The sequence below is a fragment of the Hemicordylus capensis genome, chromosome 2, assembly GCF_027244095.1.
Source record: "Hemicordylus capensis ecotype Gifberg chromosome 2, rHemCap1.1.pri, whole genome shotgun sequence".
NCBI lineage: Eukaryota > Metazoa > Chordata > Lepidosauria > Squamata > Cordylidae > Hemicordylus > Hemicordylus capensis.
In genome coordinates, this window is record NC_069658.1 from 172,124,497 (window position 1) to 172,150,496 (window position 26,000).

The 26,000-nt window shown below is 45.7% G+C and overlaps 1 protein-coding gene across 4 annotated transcripts in view; it reads right to left on the reverse strand.

Annotated features, from left to right (window-relative positions):
• Window positions 1-21,672, reverse strand: part of LOC128345584 (alpha-2-macroglobulin-like protein 1) — a 94,253-nt gene extending 72,581 nt beyond the window's left edge. For 3 of the 4 annotated variants that reach the window (XR_008316526.1, XM_053297765.1, XM_053297767.1), the window contains exons 1-8: window positions 21,567-21,672; window positions 20,583-20,766; window positions 17,997-18,041; window positions 17,488-17,632; window positions 16,984-17,036; window positions 16,629-16,649; window positions 6,569-6,764; window positions 1,939-2,023 (exon numbers count right to left, since the gene is read on the reverse strand). Coding sequence is in view for 3 of the 4 variants with exons in the window: in XM_053297765.1 (XP_053153740.1) it covers window positions 1,939-2,023; window positions 6,569-6,764; window positions 16,629-16,649; window positions 16,984-17,036; window positions 17,488-17,632; window positions 17,997-18,041; window positions 20,583-20,766; window positions 21,567-21,634 (797 nt within the window). In the remaining variant the exon portion in view is untranslated. Of the gene's footprint in view, window positions 1-1,938; window positions 2,024-6,568; window positions 6,765-16,628; window positions 16,650-16,983; window positions 17,037-17,487; window positions 17,633-17,996; window positions 18,042-20,582; window positions 20,767-21,566 lie in introns of those variants that run through there. The other variant, XM_053297766.1, reaches the window with a different exon arrangement.
• Window positions 21,673-26,000: the final 4,328 nt, after the last annotated feature.

The window sequence follows — 26,000 nt, forward strand, 5'->3', positions numbered from 1 at the left end:
TATGATGCTCCCGTGTTTGCACTTTGCATCAGCCATTGCAGAAGATGTTAAATAGATGCACATTGGGCAAAAAATGATGCACATTAAAGTGATGCACATTGGGCAAAAAATCCTAACTTAATATATACTCCAATGGTATATGAACTGGCACTGTGCTTATGTTTGAGTAAGAAGGAGGATGGGGAAGGCATGGCTGGGGGCATAATTGCTAAGGAGGTTGTTCTACTGTGTGGAAGGGAGAGAGAGAGAGAGAGAGAGAGAGAGAGAGAGAGAGAGAGAGAGAGAGAGAACGAACAATAGGATGGGTAGTACAGGGCATGATATTGTTGCTATATAATAAAATAAAATAAAATAAAAATAAACTTTTTTATATGCTATATATCCTGTCCAAATGGTGGGACATTACACAATACCCACTCCCCTTCTCTTTAGTTTGGCTTCTATGTGTTGTCATGGTGTATTAACATTTTAGTATGAGGAATGGATGACTTCTGAGTGGAAATGATTAGGATCCACCTTCACAGTCCCAGACAGCAGCAGCTAGCCACCACTGCCTAGAACACGTTCTAGAATCCTCCGCAAAGCACAGAAAGAGATGCACATGAAATGCACATGGGATACACATGAAAGATGCTTAGGATTTCCTTAGCAAACAGGTTTATATGTGCAAAGGATTCCCTGAAGCTAGAAAGTTTGAAAGTCACTAGGGGTCTTTTTCTTTTGTGGGAGGGGTACTGGCTGCTGCTAGAAAAGCGCAATGGCTCAAATCACCCAGTGAATGTTATACAGGAGTAGGCCCATTGGAAATAATGGGCTTACTCATAAAGCATAATGGGAAATGAGCAACAGTTTCCATGAATTGAATTGAGCAAGCCAACAAAACCACTTTCATTTAAAATAGTTCCATTCAGTTTATTCTCTGCTTTTCAACCAAAAAAAGTTCATGAAGTGGTTTACACAGTAGATAAATTTGGGATGGGGTGGCTCCCTGTCCCAGCAAGGCTCCCAGTATTTTCTTTTTAATTAAAAAAGGAGGGGAGACACCAGCAGCCAGCAACCACTGGAAGGGTCATTGTGCTGGAGAGTAGGGACAGCCGCTCTCCACAATAAGTGTAAAAGACTTGTCACTTGGTGCCCCTTGCCCAGTTAGCAGGGCAAGGGGCACCAAGGATGTGAATCCTTCCAGGAGTGTTTACACAGAGGAGAAGGCCTAGCGGGGTTGGAAGATATTATTTCTTGCTGAAATGTAATACTCCAGAATGCAGAACAAAGTGACAATACTATGTGATTGGTATAGTCTTCAGCACTGGTCTTCAGTTAGACAGTAGGGTCTCACAAGTGGGGCACAAACTGGCCTAAGGTCTGTCACACAAGAGGTACCACCCCATTTATTGCTTTTTCAGGAAGCAAAAAGACCCATGAGGGGGACAAAAGAGGAAAGAGTACAATCATGTTTGCACTACACACTTATAGTAGTAATGTTCTCATTTTAACTATGAGATCCCACCCCCCAACTATCATGATTACCCCCTCAAAAAAATTCCTGGGAATAATAACTAGATGCAGATGATACATTTTCTGGAGTAGAGAGCTCTGTCAACACCAGACTTTCAATTTCCAGTTTCTCAGGGAGAAGGAATGACTATTAAACATGTCTGGAGTATAGCTGTGTACTGAGAAAAACAGAGGGTCAAATGGGATGGAGGATGGAGGACTGCATGTATTCACTCCCCTTCATGTGATGAGCTGAATCAGGGGAGACATATCACCCAATCTGGCCCAGAGAAGGAAAAGCGAGACACGGTGGGGCAGGGAGGTACAAAACATAAAACCTGGGTCCCATATGCTGCAGGCTGGAGTTAAACATCTGTGCTAGTCCTAAAAGGTTGGAAACAATTGATCTCTGAAAATAGAGTTTTATCACAAAGATTTACTTACTTGCCACACACATTGAACTGAAATTCTTCATCTGAAGTGGTGAGTAGTGATGGGAGCTCAAAGAACACTTCAAATGTTGGCAGGTCTATAATGAGACATATAGAGGAGCAGAGAAGAGAGTAAGTAGATCAAATCACCATGTATTCCAATCTGCCCATGTTTTATTATTCCTGCATTCCAATTCACGTATTATTATTACTATTATTTATTATTCCATGTATTCCAATCCACCTCCCATATGTATAATTTACAATATATGTTCTTTAGTCAGATAAACAAGAGAATGCACAATATACATAGCATGTAACATGCTCAATAATACATACATGTTCATTCATACATGTACATAGGGTGGAGGGGTGCGGGGGAGGAACATAGATAGTAGGGGGCTCCACAAATAAGCCAGGGGACCGGCTGAGGAATATGGGTGAAGGGCAAAAGATCACACTAAAAATACTTTTGGGGGGATTAGTGATGGGGCTAGTTGTCTCCCCTTTGATGTCTTAAGTAAATGTTAGTTTACAACTCTGGGTTACAAAACCAGTGCTTTAGGTTTTAAGCTATTAAGGCAGTTTGGATTAAAGTTTAAGTAGAAGGTTTTCTAGCTTAGCTAGGATTGGTATGAAAATTAGAAATATAAGGAAGTAGAGGATTGAGGCTAGTTGCCAATAATAATAAATAGGTGTTCCACTGCTTGGCCACCAATTCATGTTGTTATGATAATATTTGAAACACAGGTTCAGAAAAGGAGTTGTTTTGCTTTGTGAAGAAGTTAGCTTAATATTAGGATTAAAACTCAGTGGTGAATTCATTGCTGTCATAATTGAGTCCGTCCACTTTGCTGCTGGTCACCCTTTTCTTCTCTTTCCTGCAACTTTCCCCAGCATTATGGACTTCTCAAGGGAGCAGTGTCTTCACATAATGTGTCCGAAGTATGATAGTTTGAGCCTGGTCATTTGTGCCTCGAGTGAAAATTCTGGATTGATTTGTTCTATGATCCATTTGTTTGTTTTCCTGGCTGTCCATGGTATCCTCAAAAGTCTTCTCCAGCAACAAAGTTCAAAAGTGTCAATGCTTTTTCTGTCTTGCTTCTTCAAAGTCCAGCCTTCGCATCCATAGAGTGTCATGGGGAAAACCATTGTCCAAACTATTCTAATTTTTGTAGGTGTACGAACGTCACGGAATCTAAATATCCTTTCCAAGGCCTTCATTGCAACCCCTACCAACTGCTAGTCTGTGGCATATTTCTTGACTGCTGGATCCTTTACTGTTGATGGTTGATCCTAAAAGGCAGAAGCTATCTTTTTAAAACTTTATTTTAAACAGGGGTTATCTGAGAGGGATCCCTGTTAGGTGGTTTTAGGAAAGGGTAGCATTAGTCAGTTTCTTTCTTTTGTTTCCTCCCCTGCCCAAAGAATTGTAAATTTTTTAAAAAAGCTTTAAATTCCTGCAGTGTGTGTGTGTGCCCACCACCACAGCCCATTGGCACTGGGTGTGTGGGGCACACTCTGCTGAAGTCAGCCCAACCCCTTTTTTCTTTGCCCTTCTCCCAACTGAGACACTCACCTGTCAGCCTGTCCTCAGACACTCACCTCCCTTTTGCCCTTTGCCATTTTTTAAAAAGTTTTTTTTTTTAAGTTAGGGCTTTAAAAAGAAGCCCCAAAGAGATGGCTGGGGGGGGGGGCGGCAGAGTGCCAGGTAGGGGGAGGAATGCTGCTGGTTGCGATGTGGTGTGGTGGCAGGGCCCTACTCCCTGAGTCACCAACACCCCTGGTTTGGTGCACAGGCTGGATCTTTTGCATCTGCCAGTCCTATGCCAGGGGCTGCCGCTGGGCAGGAGTTAGGAGGGAGGGCCTCCCCTGTCAGGGAAGAAGTTGTTCCCGTGCCAACTGTGGAGGCAGAGCTGGCTGGCAGTTCAGCCAGACCCGTCTTGCCATCATCCCCAAGGTCCCTGGGTGGGGGGAGCCTGCAGGTTGTGTCTGAGGAGGCCCAGGAGGAAGTCATTGTGCTTCATTCATTCATTCATTCGATTTCTATACCACCCTTCCAAAAATGGCTCAGGGCGGTTTACACAGAGAAATAACAAATAAATAAGAAGGATTTATTCCTGTTCCTGGGACTTCCCAGGCCAGCTCTGAGGGTAATCGCACAAAGACATCTCTCATAATCTGGACCACTAAGGAGATGGCTTTGGACAATCAGCCATTTCAGATGGTGGAGAATGTAGGCTTCTGCTGCCTGCTCCAGTTGCTCACCCTAGAATAGAAGACCACCCCTCACGCACCACCTTCAGTAGAAGGGTGGTATCCTCCATGTACCATGCATGCAGGGAGGCTGCAACCGGGCTACGGTTGCATAAATCCAGGCCTAGTACCAGTGTAGACTTCACTGTGGATATCTGGACAAGCTGCAGCAGGCTGCACACTGCCTTCATGTCCCTGAAAGCTCACTAGTGGGGGCATGAGTGTGGGGGACATCCGACTCTGCTGGCGCTGTATCCATCTCCTCCAGGGAAGCCCTCTTAGGCAGTATTGCATGTGGAAGTGATGCATACAGACCACAAGTCGGATGAGTTGTCTGCAGTCATGGACCGGCAGGTGGATGCTTGGCTAGATGGGGAGCCAACCCTCCACTGAGGCTTTATGGTCACTGACAACATTATGAAGGTTGTCAAGAAGATTCAATTTGTGCAAATCGCTTGCCTGACGCACACTTTGAATCTGGTTGGACTTCATTATGCCGGCATTCCTATCCTGCCAATTCATTATTCTGGCATCCCATCCAAGCCTATGACTACAAACATTAGACACATTACACTCTACCATATCAAGGTCATCCTTAAACATTGTATTGTAAATTAAAACTGTTGTACTATTCTATTGTAAATTACAACTATTCAAACTTCAGGGGGCAGAGAGGGGGGAACAGGACACACATGAGGATGCTTGGGAGCGCGATCAAGCATCTTGGGCCTCACTTAATGACTGACATGAAACTCCCAGACCTAACAACAAAAGACAGAAACTTGATATTTTCACTTGTAGGAATCCAGACTACCAGAAAAATCCAAAATCCTGGAAAAGTTTCTTAACTTTCCAGAAAAATGCAGGAAAACTTTCTTGTTAGAAATGCATGGTGAATGCTACTTTCCAACCAACTTTGGCAGTTTTCTCAGGTACTTTGCGAGACAGAAAGTCCAGACTTCCACTGAATGACGAAGCAACATATTTTTTTAAATTCACTGCATTTCAATCCATGTCAGATTTCCACAAACATCTCCTAAAAGGCAGCAGAAGGAGGGGCTCCTCCTATTGTCACACATGTAGCCTAGGCCCACCAGGCAGGCCCCACTACCACGGCAGCTCAGCACGCTTCTTCCTCATAAGTGAGAACCAATCCACACCCACTGGACTGGGCCCAGAAACTCCTACTGACTCCCCTGTATCTGTGTCAGAATGAGTGGCCTTGTCTTATTAAGGATGAACACTAGAAGACCTGGTCTGAGAGACAAACTGTCTCTATGATCTCAAGTGAGCCTTCCGCCTTTAATCTTCTTATACCGTGATTACATTAGGTGACTACAGCCACCTAATGGCGCAGTGGGGAAATGACTTGACTAGCAAGCCAGAGGTTGCCAGTTTAAATCCCCGCTGGTGTGTTTCCCAGACTATGGGAAACACCTCTATCGGGCAGCAGTGATATAGGAAGATGCTGAATGATAAACTCCTCCTGTATTTTACCAAAGAAAACCGCAGGGCTCTGTGGGCGCCTGGAGTCGAAATCGACTTGACGGCACACCTTACTTTATGTATCACTGTTTCAACTATCCAACTGTATGATATACATATCACTGTATAACTATATACTACCCAATTGTTTCACAATGACAACAAGCTACTGTATTCTCAGTTGTGTTTATAAGTTGTTTTCTATCCTAGATTTTCTATGCAATTTGGGAGCCCACCTATTCACTAGGATCCATTTGGCTGATATGGAATTAATGGTCTTAAGTGTATAGAGAGAAACTATCTTCCAAAACTTTTCAAAGATATAAATTATGTGATACTAATCATAAGTACAATAATACTCCCAGGATTACAGGAAAATGTGTAGTTTGACACCCATTTTTCCTTCAAAATTCTTTAGCAAGACAAGGCTGCAGAAGTGGTTCAGTTACCCCCTTCCTTATTTTTCCTCTGACAGATGCTTAAAGTCAGAATCTGTGGTACTACTACCACAATGGACAGATCGTGCTCTCTCTTTCTTTGAAGGTGTAGGACTGCGGCCTTGGCTCTGGCATTGCCGTTTCCTACCAAAAGAGGCTCACCAGGGCCCAGCATTAAAATAATTTGTAAGCAAGACTTTTTTTAAAAAAAGTTGTTTGATGGTCTGATCATTTGCTCATGGCTGCTGAGGACCATTTTATGGGAAGTGGATCATTGTTGAATACAATTATATCCAACAATAAGGCGATTTGGGTGATTTGTGTTTCATAGGGAAAGATTAGTCGTAAATTCAACAAATCAAATTGGCCTCACATATGAACCCCAAATCAGTAAGGAACAACTAAGAGTTTTCAGGCTAAATTCCTTTTGCTTTTACAAACAGTGGTTTCCCTTTTAATTCTCACCATATTCCTCCACTGAGAAAGTTTTCACAGTCTGATCAATCCGTTCAGTCCAGTCGGCCATTTCAAACACTTCATCTCCCACTTTGATGAAATACTTTCCCATGGCTGCTTCAGAGGCCAGAGGGAAGGACAGATCTACAATGCCTTGGCTGGGCTTCACATCCACCCACTGGCCAATCCGGTTCCCTCTGGGATCCTGTTCATAAGAGTAAGACCAAAAGAACTGTGAAGTGAAGTCTCATGGCTGCAGTCATCAGCAACACTGGTATCTATCTATCTATCTATCTATCTATCTATCTATCTATCTATCTATCTATCTAATTCTCTAAGGCATACCCATCTGGCTAATCCCGTGCATGGCAGCTCTCAAGAGAGTTCGCGAACAGAAGCACCATGGTGATTGGGCAGCGGGGATTCCATACGCAGATAGCAGGGAGGAGCCTGCAAAAGCAGAAGCACCATTGGGCAGTGGGAATTCCATATGCAGATAGGGAGGAACCTGTAAAGGTTAAGGACAGTTAGAATGCAACTGTTACTGGTCAGAAGATGTTCTTGATTGTAGAGGAGAGGAACCTCTATATATAAAAGGATAGTGGGCAGTGATCTGCCAAGAGAGGGGTCTGAGAAGGGAAAGAGCCCCTTCAGGAGAAGGAGGCTGTTGTGTGAATTAGATGAGGAAACAAGATGAACATGATCTGTTAACTCAGGAAGAGAGAGAGAGAGAGAGAGAGAGAGAGAGAGAGAGAGAGAGAGAGAAGGGAGGGGGAAGACAGGGGAAGAGCAAGTGGAGGAGAGAGGAAAAATAAAAGAAAGGAGGGGAAGAGAGAAAGAAGGAAGGGCAAGGGACAGGCCCGAACCTGTCAGTGGCCTGAGGGAAATGAGTGACTATGGCGGTGGTGGCAGTGAGGAAGAACCCAGTCAACCACTGCTGGTGCTTGGGGCTACCATGGCCATTGATGGAGGGAGGGAGGGAGGGAGGGAGGCAGGCAGGCAGGCAAGGGACAGGCCCGAGCCTGGCAGTGGCCTGAGGGGAACGAGCAGCTATGGCGGTGGTGGCAGCGAGGAAGGGCCCAGTCAACCACTGCTGCTCCTGTGGGGAGGAGCAGAAATGGGGCTCAGGTGAGGGTGGGGAGGTCTCTGGAGATAGGGGGCTGCAGCTTGGCCAGTAGGCACCAGCAACACTGCAGCAGCGACCGAGAAGGGTGAGGGGGATGGAATAAAGGGATGGAGGAGTGCCCAAGAGGGGTGAGGGGGATGGAAGCAACTGGATGGAGGAGGAAAAGCAGGAGTGTGTGCTCAGGTGAGGGTGGAGAGATCTCTGAGGTGAGGGGGGCTGTGGCAGCGGGTAAGGGGAGCAAGCAAGTACTAGCGTGCAGATGCTCTGTGCGGGTTAAGCTAGTATTTATTTATCATATTTTTATACCACCTGATATGTACATCTCTAGGCAGTGTACAAAATTTAAAATAATATTTAAAAGTCAAAACAGATTAAAATACATGAGACAGAATAAAAAGAATAGGATTTTTTTAATAAAATGGTTATTAAAACTTTTCTAAATAGTTATTAAAACAATTAAAATTACTAAAATGAATTCTAATTAGAAGCTTGTGAGAAAAAAATGCTGATACACAAGGAGTATGTATGTGTGCATGTGATGGAAAAAATTTATTGGCTAGGAATGTGTTAGGGGTGCTTTAAAGGTAAAGTGTGCCACTGAGTCGGTGTCAACTCCTGGCTGTGGTTGTCTTTGGTTTACCATGGAGGGGTTTACCATTACCCTATTATTTCTTGTTTACACAGTCAGACAGGTGTTATTGACTGGTTTGTTTTATCCAGACATCGAGTCCTTCCCAAGGACCTGGGATGGCTGGATTTTATTGTCAGTTGTTATAGATATCGTCGCAGAATATAGGCTGAATACTTTATTTCTTATTATGTATCTTCTCTGCTTTGCTAGCCTTTGTTCTGTTATTTCTGTATCTGGATGCTTCTCTTTCCAAATTTAGTACATTCTTTTTAAATAACCTCTTCTAGTTGGACTAGACTTGTAATAGCAGATCATTATTTCGTTGTTGGCATTTTTCGTATATATATTTCGGTTAAGCGACGTTTCTTCCAGTAACTTTGCTGTCTTCAGCCCTGGTTGCTCAACTGAAGATCCTGAGTCCTGTTGCCCACTTGCCACCAGATGTCCAGGGACTATAGCACCTGGCGCGGTCCTTGTTGACCCGGGCGACGACCGATCCGGTATAGATTTATTAAAGTTACATCTCACCATATTGTTGATGGGAGAGGCACTCTTTGTCTGGCTCCTCTGGTGAGAGTATGGTTGGACCTCTGGAATAGCTCTCACCTTCCTCAGAGCACACAAGCCCCATAACCACGCCAAGGTAGTGCCTCACTGGGGGGGGTATTATTATTATTATTATTATTATTATTATTATTATTTCAATTTCTATACCACCCTTCCAAAAATAGCTCAGGGCAGTTTACACAGAGAAATAATAAATAAATAAGATGGCTCCCTGTCCCCAAAGGGTTCACATTCTAAAACGAAACATAAGATAGACACCAACAACAGTCACTGGAAGTACTGTGCTGGGGGTGGATAGGGCTATTAGTTATTCCTAAATTACCCATTGAGTCCCTTCTTATTTTGTAAGTCTACAGGATGAAAGATTAATAATGTATTTTGCCAAAAGATTAAAGGACAGGCTCAACCAGGAAACAGAATAAACTGGTTTGGAAAGGTTTGGATAATAGAGATTCCAGGGATTCTCAGATGTTGACTACAACTCCCATCACAGCTGGTGATTATGGGAGTTGTAGTCAACAACATCTGGGAATCCCTGTTACAGGGAACACTGCTGGACAAATCCCTGGATAGTATTCTATCCCTTGGCTATTAGCTATTAAGCTAGAAAACTGAATTTTTGTTCTTCATCACCATCAGACAATAAGGTCGTTCACACAACCAAAAATGCTGGGGGGGGGGGCGGCTGGCAGGGAGGGAGACTCCTACCTGCCTTCCTGCACAGAATCAAAACAAGTTTGAAGGCTCTGCCACTCAGGACCGTCCCTAGGGGGGCACGCACCCTAGGGGGGCACGCACGGCTAGGGGCGAATCAGCATGTGCAGAGTCCCCTTAACATGTTGATCTAATATACATCACACGCACGCAAATATACACACATTTGCCGTGTGTGTAATAAAATGAATAACATTTGTAATGCAGAACAGAATGGAAATTCAGCTCTTCTCTCATATTTGGTCTCCCTCAGCATGCCTCAAAAACCATTTGGGCTTTTCAGATGTTTCAGCAGAATGCTAAAAACAATCTTCAAGACACAAGGGGAGAGGTTTGAGCACAAAGAGACAAAAAAACACAAATAGCTTTTTGTACAGACCTTGCCATGGTTGGTTCCCTCCCTTAGCAAGTTTTTTTAAAACCCACTGTGAAGGAAGAGTCTTGAGGGCACAAACTACAACTGAACTCCCAAGAATTTAAGAATATAAAAACAAGTATATTTATGCAAATATGCATTAACAGAAACATTTCAACATGCAACATTGCAATCAGCATGTTGTTTTTTTTAAAAAACAGCTCTTTTAAGTAGGCGTGTGCAAGGTCCGGAGGCCCCCCAGTCCGGCACGGAGGGCCCTGTTACTTTAAGGGGGGTGGAACTTCCCCCCCCCGCCGCTCTTCCCCCTCCGGCGCTGTTCCGTTTAAAGATCTTCTTGGGGCGGCAGGGAGCCCCGTCCTGAAGGCTTAAAAGCAACGAGCGCTAGCAGCGCGCATGTGCCCTGCACGGCGCATGCGTGTGTTTATGACGCTGGCGCGCGCGCGCCACAAACATCACATGATGTTTGTGGCGCACGCGCGCCAGCATCATATACACGCAAGTGCCCCGTGCAGGGCACATGCGCGCTGCTAGCGCTCGTTGCTTTTAAGCCTTCAGGACTAACGACGGGGGCAGGGGTTGCAGAGCTCCCTGCCGCCCCAAGAAGATCTTTAAACGGAACAGCACTGGAGGGGGAAGAGCGGGGGGGTAAGTACCACCCCCCCTTAAAGTAACAGGCCCCCGCCCATCCGGACCTCCAGACTGCCGAACCGGTCCGGAGGTCTGTACATGTGTGCCGGACCGAACCACTACTACTTTTAAGCAACCCCTGGAGAGTTCACCCCCTCCCTACTTTCTCTTACTGTACCTCCCTCCCACAGCCTCCTGTCAATTACCAGCCCTTTGTTTACAACTCGCCAGCATGTTGCAGGGGCGTAACTATAATAGGGCAAGGGGAGATAGTTGCCTGGGGGCCCACTGCCTTGGGGGCCCCCCAGAGGCAAGTCACATGACTGACTCCCCCAGCCGCACACCCGCCCGGGCTTCCTTCAGTTGTATTGATCCTCTAAAACCGATGTGAGTGTTAAGACCTGGAGCTACCAGAAGAGCATGTCTTTCTCTAGTACCATTAACAAGATTTCTTTACTTCATGAGCTGAGCTTCAGTGGGGTGTGTGTGTTAAAATCTTGTCCCTGGGCCCACTCCAACCTTGCTATGCCCCTGTGCAGGGGTGGGGGAGAGGAGTGGGGCGGCATGGGGTCCCCAGCGCTACCTCCATTACAAGCTGCATTTGACCTCTTTGAAGAGAGAGATTTTGCTTACAGTGTCACACCAACCAGCTCTCTGAAATCAGCAGCCAAGGAAGTCTTGATGCCTTGATCTCTACAGCTGCTGCTGCTGCTGCTGCTAAGGAATTAAAAGGCCAAGGCTCAGAGAGCCTGGAATCTGCAATGTTGGTGGCCTGGCGCTCGGCCACTGCCATTCCCCCCCACCAGCCAGCATACATAGCTGCTGTCGGGAGCTGAGACGGGCACACAGTGCGAGGCTGCTGAGCAAGTGGAGAGGCAGGCTGCTCACCGCATGCTCAGCCACTGCCGTTCCCCCTCCCCAGCCAGCACACATGGCGACTGCCGTGCTTCTGGGAGCCAAGGCAGCTGCCGACCAAGCGGAGAGACAGGCTGCTCACCGCTTGCATGGCCACTGCTGGTATGCCATGTGCCACCACTCCTCCCACTAAAGCACACATGGTGGCTATTTGCCACACCACCAGGAGCCGAGGCAGGCACGCACGTGGCGCGAGGCTGCTGAGCGAGCAGGTGCTCGCCACTCATGGGGGCGCCGCTGCCACTGCGGGACTCATCCAAGTGCGGTGCCTGGAGCGATCACACCGGTCGTCCTACCCTAAGGTGGCAGAGTAGAGAGCTGGAGAAGAAAGTCCTCCGGCATCCCTCAATGCACCACAACAGGAGCACGGTGCATTGAGAGATCCCCCCTCTCAGCCAGGCGCTCCTGCCACAAAGCTCAGTGTGTGCTTGGGCTGCCTGCAGCCTGTGCATATAGAAGACTGGGTACCTGGGTAGAAGGAAGCACTCATAAAACATCCAGCTACCCAGCAGGGCAGTGCCAGGATCAGCCTTGGAATATAGGAACAAAGGAAGCTGCCATATACTGAGTCAGACCATAGGTCCATCTCACTCAGTATTGTCTACACAGACTGGCAGCGGCTTCTTCAAGGTTTCAGGCACGAATCTCTCTCAGCCCTATCTTGGAGATGCTGCCAGGGAAGGAACTTGGAACCTTCTGCTCTTCCCAGAGTGGCTCCATCCCCTGAGGGGAATATCTTACAGTGCTTACACTTCTAGTCTCCCTTTCATATGCAACCAGGGTGGACCCTACTTAGCTAAGGGGACAAGTCATGCTTGCTACCACAAGACCAGCTCTCTTCCCTCTTGATCCCGGCACTTTAAACAAACAGCCCTACCCTGCAGCATTTGGCACATGCAAGCCCAGGTAGGTCTGCTTGTGTTAATAGCCTTAAATTTCTCATTACCAAATACCAGGAACAAACAATACTGACGACTCTCACTTTATGTTTTGCTTTGAGCTCCTGAGAACCCTCAAACTGGTTGCTTTTGGCAACTCAGTACAAGCTGTCAAGACGCTGCTTATAAGTTTGAAGGCTCTGCCACTTGCGTGGCACATGAGCCACGCCACAGCGAGCAACAAGGCAGGGAGCCAGAGGAGGAAGAGTCCTCCGGCATCCTTCAATTCACTGCACAAGCTGATTAGACCATGTCTAATCAGCAAGACACTACATTTATGTATGACACTCCTCATGTAACAGGAGCAATATAGATTTGCTTGTAGAGATGGACAGGATATTTCAGTGGGCTGATGAGTTGATTACAAATATCCATTCCTTTGCTCTCAAACTATGTATGAATCACTCCTTCCCCTATTGCATCGATGTTCATACTTCAATACCATCCCAAAAATAGGTTTTGGATTACATAGCAGTCTATTGATAGCATTCAAAGGAATCCATCCAGCATCCAAGTCTCATATGTCTGGAACACCAGGAACAATCATCAGGAGATGGCCATAGAGAAGACATAATAATAAATATTTATATACCGCTTTTCAACAAAAGTTTCCAAATCGGTTCACATAGAGAAATAACAAATAAATAAATAAGATGGATCACAGTTATAACTGGAGGTGTTGCAGTCTCACTGTGCAAGTCACTTTATTTGGAGGTAGGTGTTCAAAGCTTAAAGGTGTGGATCTCAGAGAGGACAAGTCAAAATTAATAATTTAAAATTTTGTTCTTAAAGGAATGGCAATCAAGCACTCACTCTTCAGGCATTTGTTTATGTATTTGATGTTATTAGTTTCATGAATCTTTCTTAGTCTGATTTTTCACACAGGTACAGCTTTCAAATGAGTAAATAAATTGGGTACAGTTGTCCCTCGCCAGCTGTGAGGGTTCCTTTCTGGGACAACCTTGCAGTTGGGGCGACATTGCAATGAATGGGAAACAAGGGTTAGGGGAATTGCAACTGAAAAAATCCCCCCCACTCCTGAAAATCGCCCCCTGATGGGCAGAGGGAAAGTTAAATCTGTTTTTCTTACTTTTACCACTGCCGCTGAATGACAACAATGAGAGCTCTGCCTGCCTCCCCAATGGGCCAGATACTGGAGGTCAGATGCTGGAGGCAGCGCTGGAGGTGGCAGGAGGTCAGGAGCTGGCAAAAGAGCTCCTCACACGGGCACGCCTTGCTCCCAAATGCTACAGATCAGCCCGATTTCATGCACACGCCTGATCTGTAGCATTTGGGAGGAAGTTGGGCCCGTGTAAGGAACTCTTTCACTGCTGTTTCCACCGAGACGGTGGCGAAAGAGCTCCTTACACAGACCCACCTTCCTCCCAAATGCTGCAGATCAGGTGCGTGCGTGAAATCAGCCCAATCTGTAGCATCTGGGAAGAAGGTGGGCCTGTGTAAGGAGCTCTTTTAGCACCTCCAGTTCCCGACCACCTACCGCCTCCAATGCCTGAGCGTTTGGGAGGCGGGTGGAGCTCTCACTGCTGTCCCTGCTGCTCTGTCACTGTACAGCGGCCGCAGCAAAAGTAAAAAAACCAGATCCCCGAACCCCTGAATATCGCCCCAACCCACAAAAATCACCCCCCGGAGCCCTGAAAATGACCCCCTGACACCCAGAAATGACCCCCAAAACCTGCCAAACCCACTTTTAAAACAAACAAAAAAAAACCCTCTCCAAACCGTGAACACTCAGGTCGCAGTTTGCAAGGACGGTCACAATTTCCCAGCCCCAGATACTCAACTGGGAACCTGTGATAGGTAAGAGACAACTGTATTTTCCTAACTCTCAGATTGCTGAATCAGTCCCATAACTGCATTCAGTCACATAATCAGTAGGTGTAGAAACTAGAATCTTTGTTGCAACTCTTATGGTTTTCAAGAAAATATACTTTAAAGTTAGCCCATCAACAGTGGAAATGGAAAATGCACCTCATTGGCTGATGCGATTATGTGATGGTGGTAGAGAGGGAAAAAGAGTCCATCGCACACACACATCAGAGCTGCAGTTGCCTCATATACCAAAGGCCTGCCGTATCTGAGAGAGAGAGTTCCTCCATTCCCCTGGCCCAGCAGCATTCCACTCAAATCAGAGCTGCAACTTTCTCATTTGTTGTTAGCAAGTAATCCCTCCTTTTCCCCCTCACCACTTGTAGTTTGCTTATCTCAGTAATTTTGAGGCCTGTTAGTTGGCAGCAAATCTAGAAGAAAAAAGCAGAGTAAGCTGTGGTATCTCTGCCCCAGAGAAGCCCAGGAAAGTGATACCACAGCTTATTCTGCTGGCTAGCTTGCTCTGCTTTTTTCTTCTAGATTTGCTGCCAACTAACAGGCCTCAAAATTACTGAGATAAGCAAACTACATGATGGGGGTGAAGGATTACTTGCTACGCTAACAACTAATGAGAAAGTTGCAGCTCTGATTTGGGCGGAATGCTGCTGGGGCAGAGGAATGGAGGAACTCTCTCTCTCAGATACTGCAGGCCTTTGGTGTATGAGGCAACTGCAGCTCTGAAGGACGTTGGATACAGATGGGGGTGTGTGAGGAACTCCCTCTCTACTACTGTCACATAATCGCATCAGCCAATGAGGTGCATTTTCAGTCTTTCCAGGATTACAGTTTTCAACTAAATTTAAAGTACTTTAAGGAAAACTATAACTGATCAGTACCGATCATTTTTTCTATAGGTATTGCCAAAGAAAACCACATGGCTCTGTAGTCTCCAGGAGTCGACACCAACTGGAAGGCACACCTTTGAGCCACCTTATGGTGCAACAGTGAAATGACTTGATTATCAAACCAGAGGTTGCCAGTTCGAATCCCCACTGGTATGTCTCCCAGACTTTGGGGAACACCTATATTGGGCAGCAGTGATATAGGAAGATGTTGAGAGGCATCATCTCATACTCATAGAGGAGGCAACGGTAAACCCCTCCTGTATTCTACCAAAGACGACCACAGGACTCTGTGGCTGCCAAGAGTCGACACCGACTTGACTGAAAACACACAATTCTAAAATTTAGGGGAAATCCCCATTTCCTAACCTAAAAATCCTATTTATTCTCCACCCTCATATCTCCAGTTCCCAACCCAACTAACTCCCCCAGGTGGCAAATCCTAATTCCTTTTTCCTAACATCCCACCTTCCAAGCATCCCCCTCACTCCCTCTTACTTCAACAATCCATGCTCTGAATTATTTCCGCCCCCCATCCAAACAGATCCCAGTTCACTAGTACAGTCACAAATATGGGAATAGCGATTGCTAGTATGAAATACAGACTAACCCAACCATGCTTGGTACCACATCACAGCACAATAGATAATGCTGAAAACAAACCTGAGCCCTCCTTTGCCAAAACCTGCACATCAGGCCACATTCCTTCCCATAGCCTGACCATTAAACAAACTGCCAGGTTCTATATGGCAACTCTAATAATGACTGATATTACTTTGTGCCCAGTGCTCATTGAGGGCATGACCACAGCACAAATTAAAACTACTTTCAAACCTGTTTTAGGGTAATGTCTCCTAACAAGGGACCCTTAGAACTGTAGTTCTGCATAGTGCTTTTGATTTCTAACAAAGAAGTCCCCGTTCTTAAGAACTGTGCAACTGCAATCACTTTCACACCAGCTGTGTAGTGTCAATGATGTATAAAATAAAGAAAACTTGTGCCATCAAGTCGATTTCGACTCCTGGTGACCATAAAGCTCTGTGATTTTCTTTGGTAGAATACAGGAGGGGTTTACCATTGCCTCCTACCACATAGTATAAGATGGTGCCTTTCAGTATCTTTCTATATCACTGTTGCCCAGGATTCGAACCAGCAACCTCTTGCTCTCTAGGCAAGTTACTTCCCCGCTGCGCCATTAGGTGGCTTCAATACTGTATACTAAGTGATCAAATGGCAGGATGAGGCACAAGAGTCAATGAGGCTATCCAAATGGTAGTTTATTCAACCTTCAATGCAGCAGATGGCCAGAAGATGGTGCTAAAAACTTATGGGATGTCTTTCAATATCACCTGGACAGGTCATTATATATCTCTGACAAAATGTGCACTGAAATTGAAATAAATTACCGTCTGGAAAGTGTAAGTGGGATCTGTTGTAGTTACTTACTCTGAGTTGTACCACAGGGATCTGCAAAGGACAAAATAGAGAGAGGAAAAGAGCATCAAGTAGAATGAAATAGCCTCCAGTTTTTCAAACATTCTGCAAAGCCAACCAAGGAAATTTTATGAAGTTAAACTGCCCAGCTTGCATCTTTAATTTAAATCCTCCAGAGCATTTGCACCCAGTTCAAAAACTAATGGTGGCACGAACAACTCACAGGGGTTGTTTGACCACAGAAATTTACCCCTGGGCTAACTTCAAGCAAGTAAGGAGACACTTCTGACTGTTGATGCAGTCAGTGTAGGCTTAAAGCTTTTGGTGGAAAGATACATTACACTTGTAAATAGCAAGCAATACTCACTGTTTGCTCAATGGCCTTAAATTCTTCATCAAGCCTCACAATACGTAGCCTTACTGAAAAAAACAAAGGCAAAGGCATGGTTAACTATTTTACCTGAATTTTTGGGAGGCTTGAGGTCCTTGTGTTTCCAATACACACACCCCACCCCAGCCTACTCTCAGAGTTTTCCCTTTCCCAATCAAAAAATGCTATTTTTAAAGCCTACTTTTAAAAGTATCATATTTTTTTAAAGCAGGATACAATCTTGTTTTTCCTGTTGTATTTTTAACAATTACTAAACTTGTAAAGCAAACCTTGCTCATGTAAACTTAGCCTGCATTTATTATTTTATGCTCATCTGCATTCTGCAGAGGAACAAGGAGTTCTGTAGGTCACCTCTCTTGCCATGCTTAGCTTATCCTAATGACCAATATATTTTTATTTCTGTTTAACTTGATCACTCAAATGATGAACAACAGCTAAAAGCATCTTCCAGGTTCTACTGGCTGCTCATGCCTTGCCTACCTGTTTCTCCAGTTTTGTAAAAAGGCTTGTCTGTCTCTATGATATGCCTGGTAAAAGCATCAGTGACCAGCAGCTTCTTCCGACCCTCAAAGCTCACACTTTCGCCCTTTTGGATTAGGACGTGTACATAAGCCACATCTTCTCCCTTCACAGTGCAATGGAGAAAAGCTGTTTCAATGACAGGAGGACCAAACATAGGGACATTTGGTAGGTGTTGGGAAAATCTGTAAATTCCACAAAAAATGGACCTCTTTCCAAGGATCCCCCTTCCCAAGGAAAAGGGGGATCACGACAACTGCCCACCTCCATTTTATCATCATCTCCACATACAAACCTTGCTCTTTCCCAGGCCTGCCTTGGTGTCTCCCCTTCATCCTCAACTTCTCTATCCCATTTTCCCTTCTTCTTCCTCGTTCTCCTCATTTTGAACATCTCTCCCCATCATGTGAATTCATTTAGAACTCAGAGTGAATTAAAATAAGGGAATGGTTGAGAAAATAGATACTTACTGCATTTGTGTAGGGATGCTTTCTTGTGAGAACAAAGGCTGGGACCTAAAGAGGAAGGGGTGGGAAAGTGAGATGGTGAGAGGAAGCAATATTAGTACAGAGGTTCTTAAAACATATGCTCCAAGCCCAACTTGGAGGCATTTATGTTATTTCTTTATATACAGCTATTTCAATTTTAAATTTATATACAACTATTTCAGGACTCCCAAAGACACTCATATTGGTTACATAAGTACAGTCCTGCTGGATCAGGCCCCAAACCCATCTAGTTCACAATCCTGTTTCACACAGTGGCCCACCAGATGCTACTGGAAGCCTAGAGGCAGGAGTTGAGGGCATGCCCTCTCTCCTGCTGTTACTCCCCTGCAACTGGTACTCAGAGGCACCCTGCCTTTGAGGCTGGAGGTGGTCCACAGCCCTCCAACTAGTAGCCATTGATAGACCTCTCCTCCATGAAGTTATCCAAACCCCTCTTAAAGCCATCAAGGCTGTTGGCTGTCACCACATCTTGCGGCAGAGAATTCCATAAGAAGATTATGCGTTGTGTGAAAAAGTACGTCTGTTTGTTGGTCCTAGATTTCCTAGCAATCAATTTCATGGGATAACCCCTGGTTCTCATGTTATGTGACAGGGAGAAGAATTTCTCTCTTATCCACTTTCTCTACACCATACATAATTTTATAGAGCTCTATCATGTCTCCCCGCAGTCTTTTTTCGAAACTTAAAAGCCCCAGGTGTTGTAGCCTTGCCTCATAAGAAAGGTGCTCTAGGCCCCTGATCATCTTGGTTGCCCTCTTCTGCACCTTTTCCAGTTCTACAATGTCCTTTTTGAGATGTGGTGACCAGAATAGTACACAGTACTCCAGGTGTGGCCACACTATCATTTTGTATAAGGGCATTATAATATTAGCCATTTTATTTTCAGTCCCCTTCCTCATGATCCCTAACATGGAATTGGCCCTTTTCACAGCTGCTGCACATTGAGTTGACACTTTCAACGAGCTGTCCACCATGACCCCAAGATCCCTCTCCTGGTCAGTCACCAACAGTTCAGATCCCATCAGCATATACTTGAAGTTGGGGTTTTTCGTCCCAATGTGCATCACTTTACACTTGCCAACATTGAACTGCATTTGCCACTTTGTTACCCACTCACTCAGGTTGGAGAGAGCCTTTTGGAAAGTGTTTGGTAGCATCTGCAAATTTGGCCACCTCGCTGCTTACCCTAGATCATTTATGAATAAATTAATATGCACCGGTCCCAGTACAGATCCCTGGGGGACCCCACTTCTTACTTACTTCCATTGTGAAAACTCTCCATTTATACCTACCCTCTGTTTCCTGTCTTTCAACCCGTTAGCAATCCATACATGTACTTGTCCCCTTATCCCATGACTGCTAAGTTTCCTCAGGAGTCTTTGATGAGGAACTTTGTCAAAAGCTTTTTGGAAGTCCCGGTAACTATTCAAAGTAACTATTAATATACTAGCTGGGTCAGGCACAGAGCATCTACACCTCCACCAGCCCGCTTCTCCCTTCGCCCACTTCTACCCCCCCACACATACCAGGCACACTTCTTCTCCCCCCCACCCGGCACTTTCTGGCTGGCGGGCCAGCCTGTCACCTCCTCCCACCCACCCGCCAATTCCCGGCGGCAGGGCCGCCACCACCTGCTCCTGTTGGCCGGCCGCCCACCCACTGGTGGGAGCAGCCTGCTTCTTCTCCCCACCCGCCACCACCTCCCGCCTGCCCATCCACCAATTCCTGGCAGCTGGCCCGGCCCGCCACTGCCTGCTCCCAGAAGCCGGCCCACCGCCACTTCCTTCTCCCAGTGCCTGCCCGGCCCGCCGCAGCCTCCTGTTCCCAGGCAGCCGGCCCTCCGCTGCTATCATTGTCTCCCCATTCCCATCGCTATCTCCCAGGCAGCTGCTCTCGCGAGAGTGGTCACACATGGGATTAGCCACGAGTCCACTTAGGGGGGATATATATATATATATATATATATATATATATATATATATATGCACATCTGCCTATATCATTTTCAAAAATCGGCTAACAGATGTAGGACTTCCACAGGTAAACCTATTTTCCTTGCACCAATTGTAGGCCACAGGAAGGGGCAGAGAAACTCACTATGTAATGGTACCAACTCATGCGGTGAATTCCATTGTCATATTTTTTATTATTTTACATTTTATATCCTGCTTTTCCTCCAAGGAGCCCAGAGCAGTGTACTACATACTTAGGTTTCTCCTCACAACAACCCTGTGAAGTAGGTTCGGCTGAGAAAGAAGTTACTGGCCTAGAGTCACCCAGCAAGTATCATGGCTGAATGGGGATTTGAACTCGGGTCTCCCCAGTCCCAAGTCCAGCACTCAACCACTACACCACGCTGGCTGTTTTGGCAGGGGACTTGTCACAGGGATGTCAAGTGAGAGTGTACATGGTGAGAGTGTACTGTTTAGACCAGCACTTTGACATATGTCACACAGCCCACTGTGCCCTCATTCCAGAGCATTGTTTTTCTCTCTCTAACAATAGGAGAATACATCCTATTGTGTCACTTGCAGCTGATGAACTTACCTGAAAGCTAATGCATTCAAAAGTCCCCGGCTTCTCCACATCCTTCTCCAGCAGGGTATGGTTCTGAGTCTTCATCTCAAGCTTTACTTCCAAATGGACAGTCTCTGGGAGGGAACGAAGAAGTACACAGAACCTTTCCACACTGGGATGATGAATGACAGCTGGAACAATCACCATGTAGTGACTAGAAAAGAAGAGAGAATGGGAGTTTTTCATGTTATGGAGGCCTTTCCAGGCAATGATCAGGAATTAATTTCCTACATAAATCATAATTTCCCCATAGAGCTCAATTTGAAACTAAACAATATCCATAAATCATGAATGGCCGGGCAGAAATCTCTGAAATTCCACATGATGTTACTACATGAGTATAGTATTAAATGTGTGGATGTTCAAGGAGCTCAATCCATCCATTTTTAAAACTTTAAAAAAAATTAAAAACATTTTTAATTCATTAAAAATAAATGAGTGGACTGATCTCCTTGAGCATCCAGTCATTTAATGCTACCATCATGTTTTACCCCACATGAATTTTGACCGGCCATTCTGGAATGATCGCCTAGGGTGCAAAAAATAGGGGTACTACTCCTTTTATATGAAGACAAGGGGCAGTTTCCTCCAAATCAGGCTTGAATGATGGACAGAGTGGAGTATTTAGTTCCAGAACTTTTTGTAACTTTCTGCTATGAAACAAATCCGTTATGACACTTTTAAGCAATTAATACCATCTCAAATTTCAGAGCTTTAGGCCCAGTTATTAATCTTTATGGCAGCAATGAATCTCTTTGATTTCCCCATTAATCCCTATGGGGAAATTATCCAATGGGACCCATGTTCCATTCTTGTACACAGGTCCCTTCAGAGCTTGCTAAGCCACTGATCTTAAGCCTGCTAGCCCATACCTACTTAGGAATAAACCCTTCTGCACCTGTATCCCTCCATGAAACTGCCTGAGCAAAGAGAAATGAAAAATAAGCATCTTACGATTCCGAAATGACTGAAGATGTGGCTGATAGCACAGCCAAGGCCCAGAGGAGCATGGCTGCCCCCATAGCCTGAGTTGCGATAGGCAGTTAGATCCACACCAGAGCTCCAAGCAGCCAGCACAGAAGTCCTAGTGCAGACACCTAAATACCCTCCCAGAGAGCCCTCCTGTTCCAAATAAAAGATTAGCTATGAAGTACGTGGAATTAATCTCACTGGGTCAATGGCCTCCATATTTACTTTCTTCCTCTTCTAATGCTGTGTAAGCATATGAGTCCCCAAGTCTCTTCCTACCAACACCAAGCCTGTGACATTACTGAAACTGTTTCAGGCAAAACTGAGAGATAGTTAATAGGACTGTTAATCAGCTAATGGCTGATACTGTCTGTAGACCTTTGTAGAATCTATATACTTAATTCTCTTACAGCCATCTGAGTAGAGAACTGCATAGGGATGCAAGGGGATGCGTGTGGATGTTTACCAAGCCCCACCCCCGCTGCTTGGCTGGGCAGTGCCGGCGGGGGTGAGTCGGAAACGAGTGGTGGGGGCGAAGCCCCCCATGCCTGTTGCAGCCTGGGGAGGGAGGGAAATGGATGGTGGGGCACAGCCCTGGCACCCGTTGGAGGCCGAGACGGGAGGGAAACGCCTGTTGGAGGCCGGGGCAGGAGGGAAACGCCTATTGGAGGCTGGGGTGGAAGGGAGGAACGGAAGGGGGGAGGGCAAGAGAGTGTGGGGATGGAGGGGGGAGGGCGGGCAAGAGAGACTGGTGTAAGGAGGGAGGGGAGGGGGAACAGCCGGCCCCAAAGAGCGCACAGATGTTCTGTGAGGGGTCGGCTAGTTTCCTCTAATTTCTTTAGAGGAATTTTCTAAAATCTGACCTGGAGAAATATCTATGGGGAAAGGAGCACATCTATTGATTTTCAGAGGCTTATGGAATATCTGTGACTTCATCTGGACAGGCCACATCACATGGGAGAGGAGAACACAAGTCTTAGTAGTCAAGGGTTGTCTGTTACTACTGTATTGCCAGGCATACATTACATAGATAACACCTGGAGAACAGAAATCCTTCCAAGTCCTGTGAGTCTAAAAGGACATGAGTTGTGGTTCTAATGCTCTGGAGACAGTATTTTGCATGAACATATTATTTCAACTGAGCGCCAGACTCTAGTGGTTTATCTGCCCAAGAGCTGCCCATATTTCAGGATATGGGTTTGGTGCTCACCCAGAAGAACGGGATGAAGTAGGAATGGTGGGATCCAGGTGAATGCACTATGGATATAATTTACTGAGTGGCGCAGACTGCATCATCTGCAGTCTAGTGAAAGAGTAAGCTCAGCGTGTGCTGTGTATGCCTTGTGGGAACCAGATAGGCTCAATGAATGTTCCAGTCAACCCTCACCATAGTGGGTACCAGCGCCAGGCAAGTTTGCTCTCTGTCTAGCATTTACTAAAGCTTAAATAAGATGCATGTATTGTGTGTACGTGTGCCTGGAAACGTTCTGCAGCAGATCTAAACTGGACTTTATACTTGCTGAGCAAAACAAACATGGAAGCGGAGCACTGTGGGTCAGTGACCAGAAAGCATTTCTGTATCAAGATTGGCATCAGGGTGAAGGATATAAAGCATCCAGGTGTTATCCAATAGACCTTATATATTTTGATTTTCAAAAAGCTTTATACAAAGGTGGTGCCTAAGGCAACTTAGCATTTTTAGGATGAAAGCAGGTCTTTGTATAGGTAGGAATTTTTTTAAAAAAAACAGGAGGTAGTACAACCTCACTATACTTGCTAAATTAACCTGCTACGTTTGAAGGCAATATTGTGGACTTTAAAAAACACACAAAACCTGGTCACCTTTTGCTAATTCTGGAGACGTAAAGACTCAGACAGTTATAAGTATCAATCATGTACTGAATATGCTTTTATGTGCCACATCTATGTTTTATTTTTCATTTTAAAAGAACCAGGAGGCAGATTAATGTAATCAACAGTTTTCAAAATGGAGTGAAGGAAACAGCAGGCAAACCCAAGGATCTGTGGGGGACCAGTTCCACGAACATCTGGAGCAATTGCCCACTCATGTCCATTTACACACGCACATTTGCCAATTTCCATCCCACAACCTCCAGTTGTAAGAATTAACAAGTACACTCTGGAGTTAAGGGATAAGGGGGGAACTGAAAGAATTACATAAAAATAATAATCTTAACTTCTCTGCAATTATAGCAACCAAAAAGCAGGACAACATCCAGAGGCATGATGATGTTAACAGGTTCCTCCCTACTATACTGGAACCGCAACTGGCTGTTTATCGGGAATCCAGACAATGTTTTTGCCAATGCATTGCATCTAATTGCTTTATCTGTTGTTCTCCTGCCCTTTTCACACCTAATCAGTGGTGGTCTTTAAAAAAGCAATACTATTACAGGACTAGCCTTTTTCCAGAGTGGACAGACAGAGCACTACTGAGGCTTTCAGGGCTACTGTCCCTTTAATTAGAAGGTGCCTCCTTGTGGCAGCTTCTAATTAAAGCTGTCACATGCTTTAATTAGAACATTTAATCCCCTCTAAATGTTCCCTGTTCAGTGGTGACATGGCATGAGTGAATTGCTCCTGAATTTCAATTCCTATTTAACTTTTAATGCTTTATTTAATCACTTTTTTAGTGTCATTTTACAATATTAGTGATTAATTTTTTTAATGAACAATTGGTCTGGAAACCAGTAATGAAAGCCCATCACCCTGCCCCCTGCAGGGAACAAGAACCAATTTACTTAAGGGCCAATTCAGTGATACTATCAGGAAGCAATTACAGATACTACATGGAGGAAGCTTCTTACTAAAGTAAGAAGCCAATGCTGGACAGGACATTTCCAAATAAAACTTAACATTGGCCATGGGGATTGGTATTCCAGATACTACAGCACTATATGAAGTTCTGTGTGGAACTAGCTATATATTTAATTCTCTAAGGCATACCCATGGCTAATCCCATGCATGACAGCTCTCACGAGAGTTTGGAGAGCTGTCAAATAGGCTAGCCATGGGATGGGTGGGAGGGAAGAAAATGGCAGCTTTGGCAGCGACCGGTGGGAAAACGGTGGCTGGGTGGCCAGAAAGTGGGTGGTGGTAGGTAGAAGCAGGTGGCTGGAAAGGGGGCCAGAAAGGGGGCCAGGCGGCCGGGCAGGGAAGAGAAGAAGTGGGCAGAGAGAGAAGAAGTGGGCCAGCTGGCCAGAAAGTGTGTGTGTGTGGGGGGCGGTCGGCCAGGTGGGAAGGGGAGAAGAAGCAGGCCGGCCGGCTGGCCTGCCAGCCAGAAAGTGGCAGGGGTTGAAGAAGCAGGCGGGGGAGAAAAGAAGCAGACTGGACAGCTGGCCAGAAAACCGCAGGGGTTAGTGGGGGAAGAAAAAGGTGGTGGTGGGTGGGTGGGTGAGTGAGTCGGCTGGCCGGAGGCACAGATGTTCTGCACCCGGCCCAGCATCTTCCTATATCACTGCTGCCTGATATAGGTGTTTCCCATAGTCTGGGAAACATACCAGCGGGGATTCGAACCAGCAACCTCTTGCTCCCTAGGCAAGTTACTTCCCCACTGCGCCATTAGATGGCTTACAAGGACATTCTTACCTTTAGGCAAATAATTTCTACCCTCTTCCATATGCTGGAGATTGCTTTCCCTCCCCCTTCCCTTGTCTTCTAGTGAATTTCATAGAGATAGGATCCTCATCATGTTATAAAACTGCCCCGCTAGAGCCGTGTACAGTTGGACAAAGGGAGAGAAAGTCCAGCCCCTGCCACGCCAGTCAGCAATGGGCTCCCCACGCCTGCTTACAGAGGGTCTTGTCTGAAGAGGGGAAAGCCAAAAGCAGGATGGCGGGCTGATTGCAAAACCAGTCTCAGAAGTGCCCACCATCATGCTTTCGGTTTTTCCATCTTCAGACAAGCCCCGCTATAAGTATGAGTGGTAGGGTGTGCTGCTGATTGACGTGATGGGGCAGGACTTCCTCTCCCTTTTGTTTCCCATCTGGTAGGCACTCAACCACCACCTGAGTTTGCTATTCAGACATATAATGGATGTGTGTATAAGTAAACTGGTTCATGCCTAAACTGGTTACTGAACCTTTTAAAAAACCTACTTTCCAATAGGCTTATGAGATCACCTGGCATCGTGTGTGTGTGTGTGTGTGTCCGTGTATCCCCCCCATAAACTTTGCAATGTCTGGACCAATATGAAACAAGCATGGTGTTTGATGGTGTCATCCATTCCAGTTCAAAATGGTGGCCACATGAACGCCTGATGCGCAAGTGGGCTAATTTGTGGACTGCCTAACCCATTTAAAAATTATGTAAAGTGGCAGTGAGTGACACCTCAAAGGGACACCTCAACAGCGTAGTTTGTGATGATGTAATCCACACCAATTCAAGATGGCTGACGCA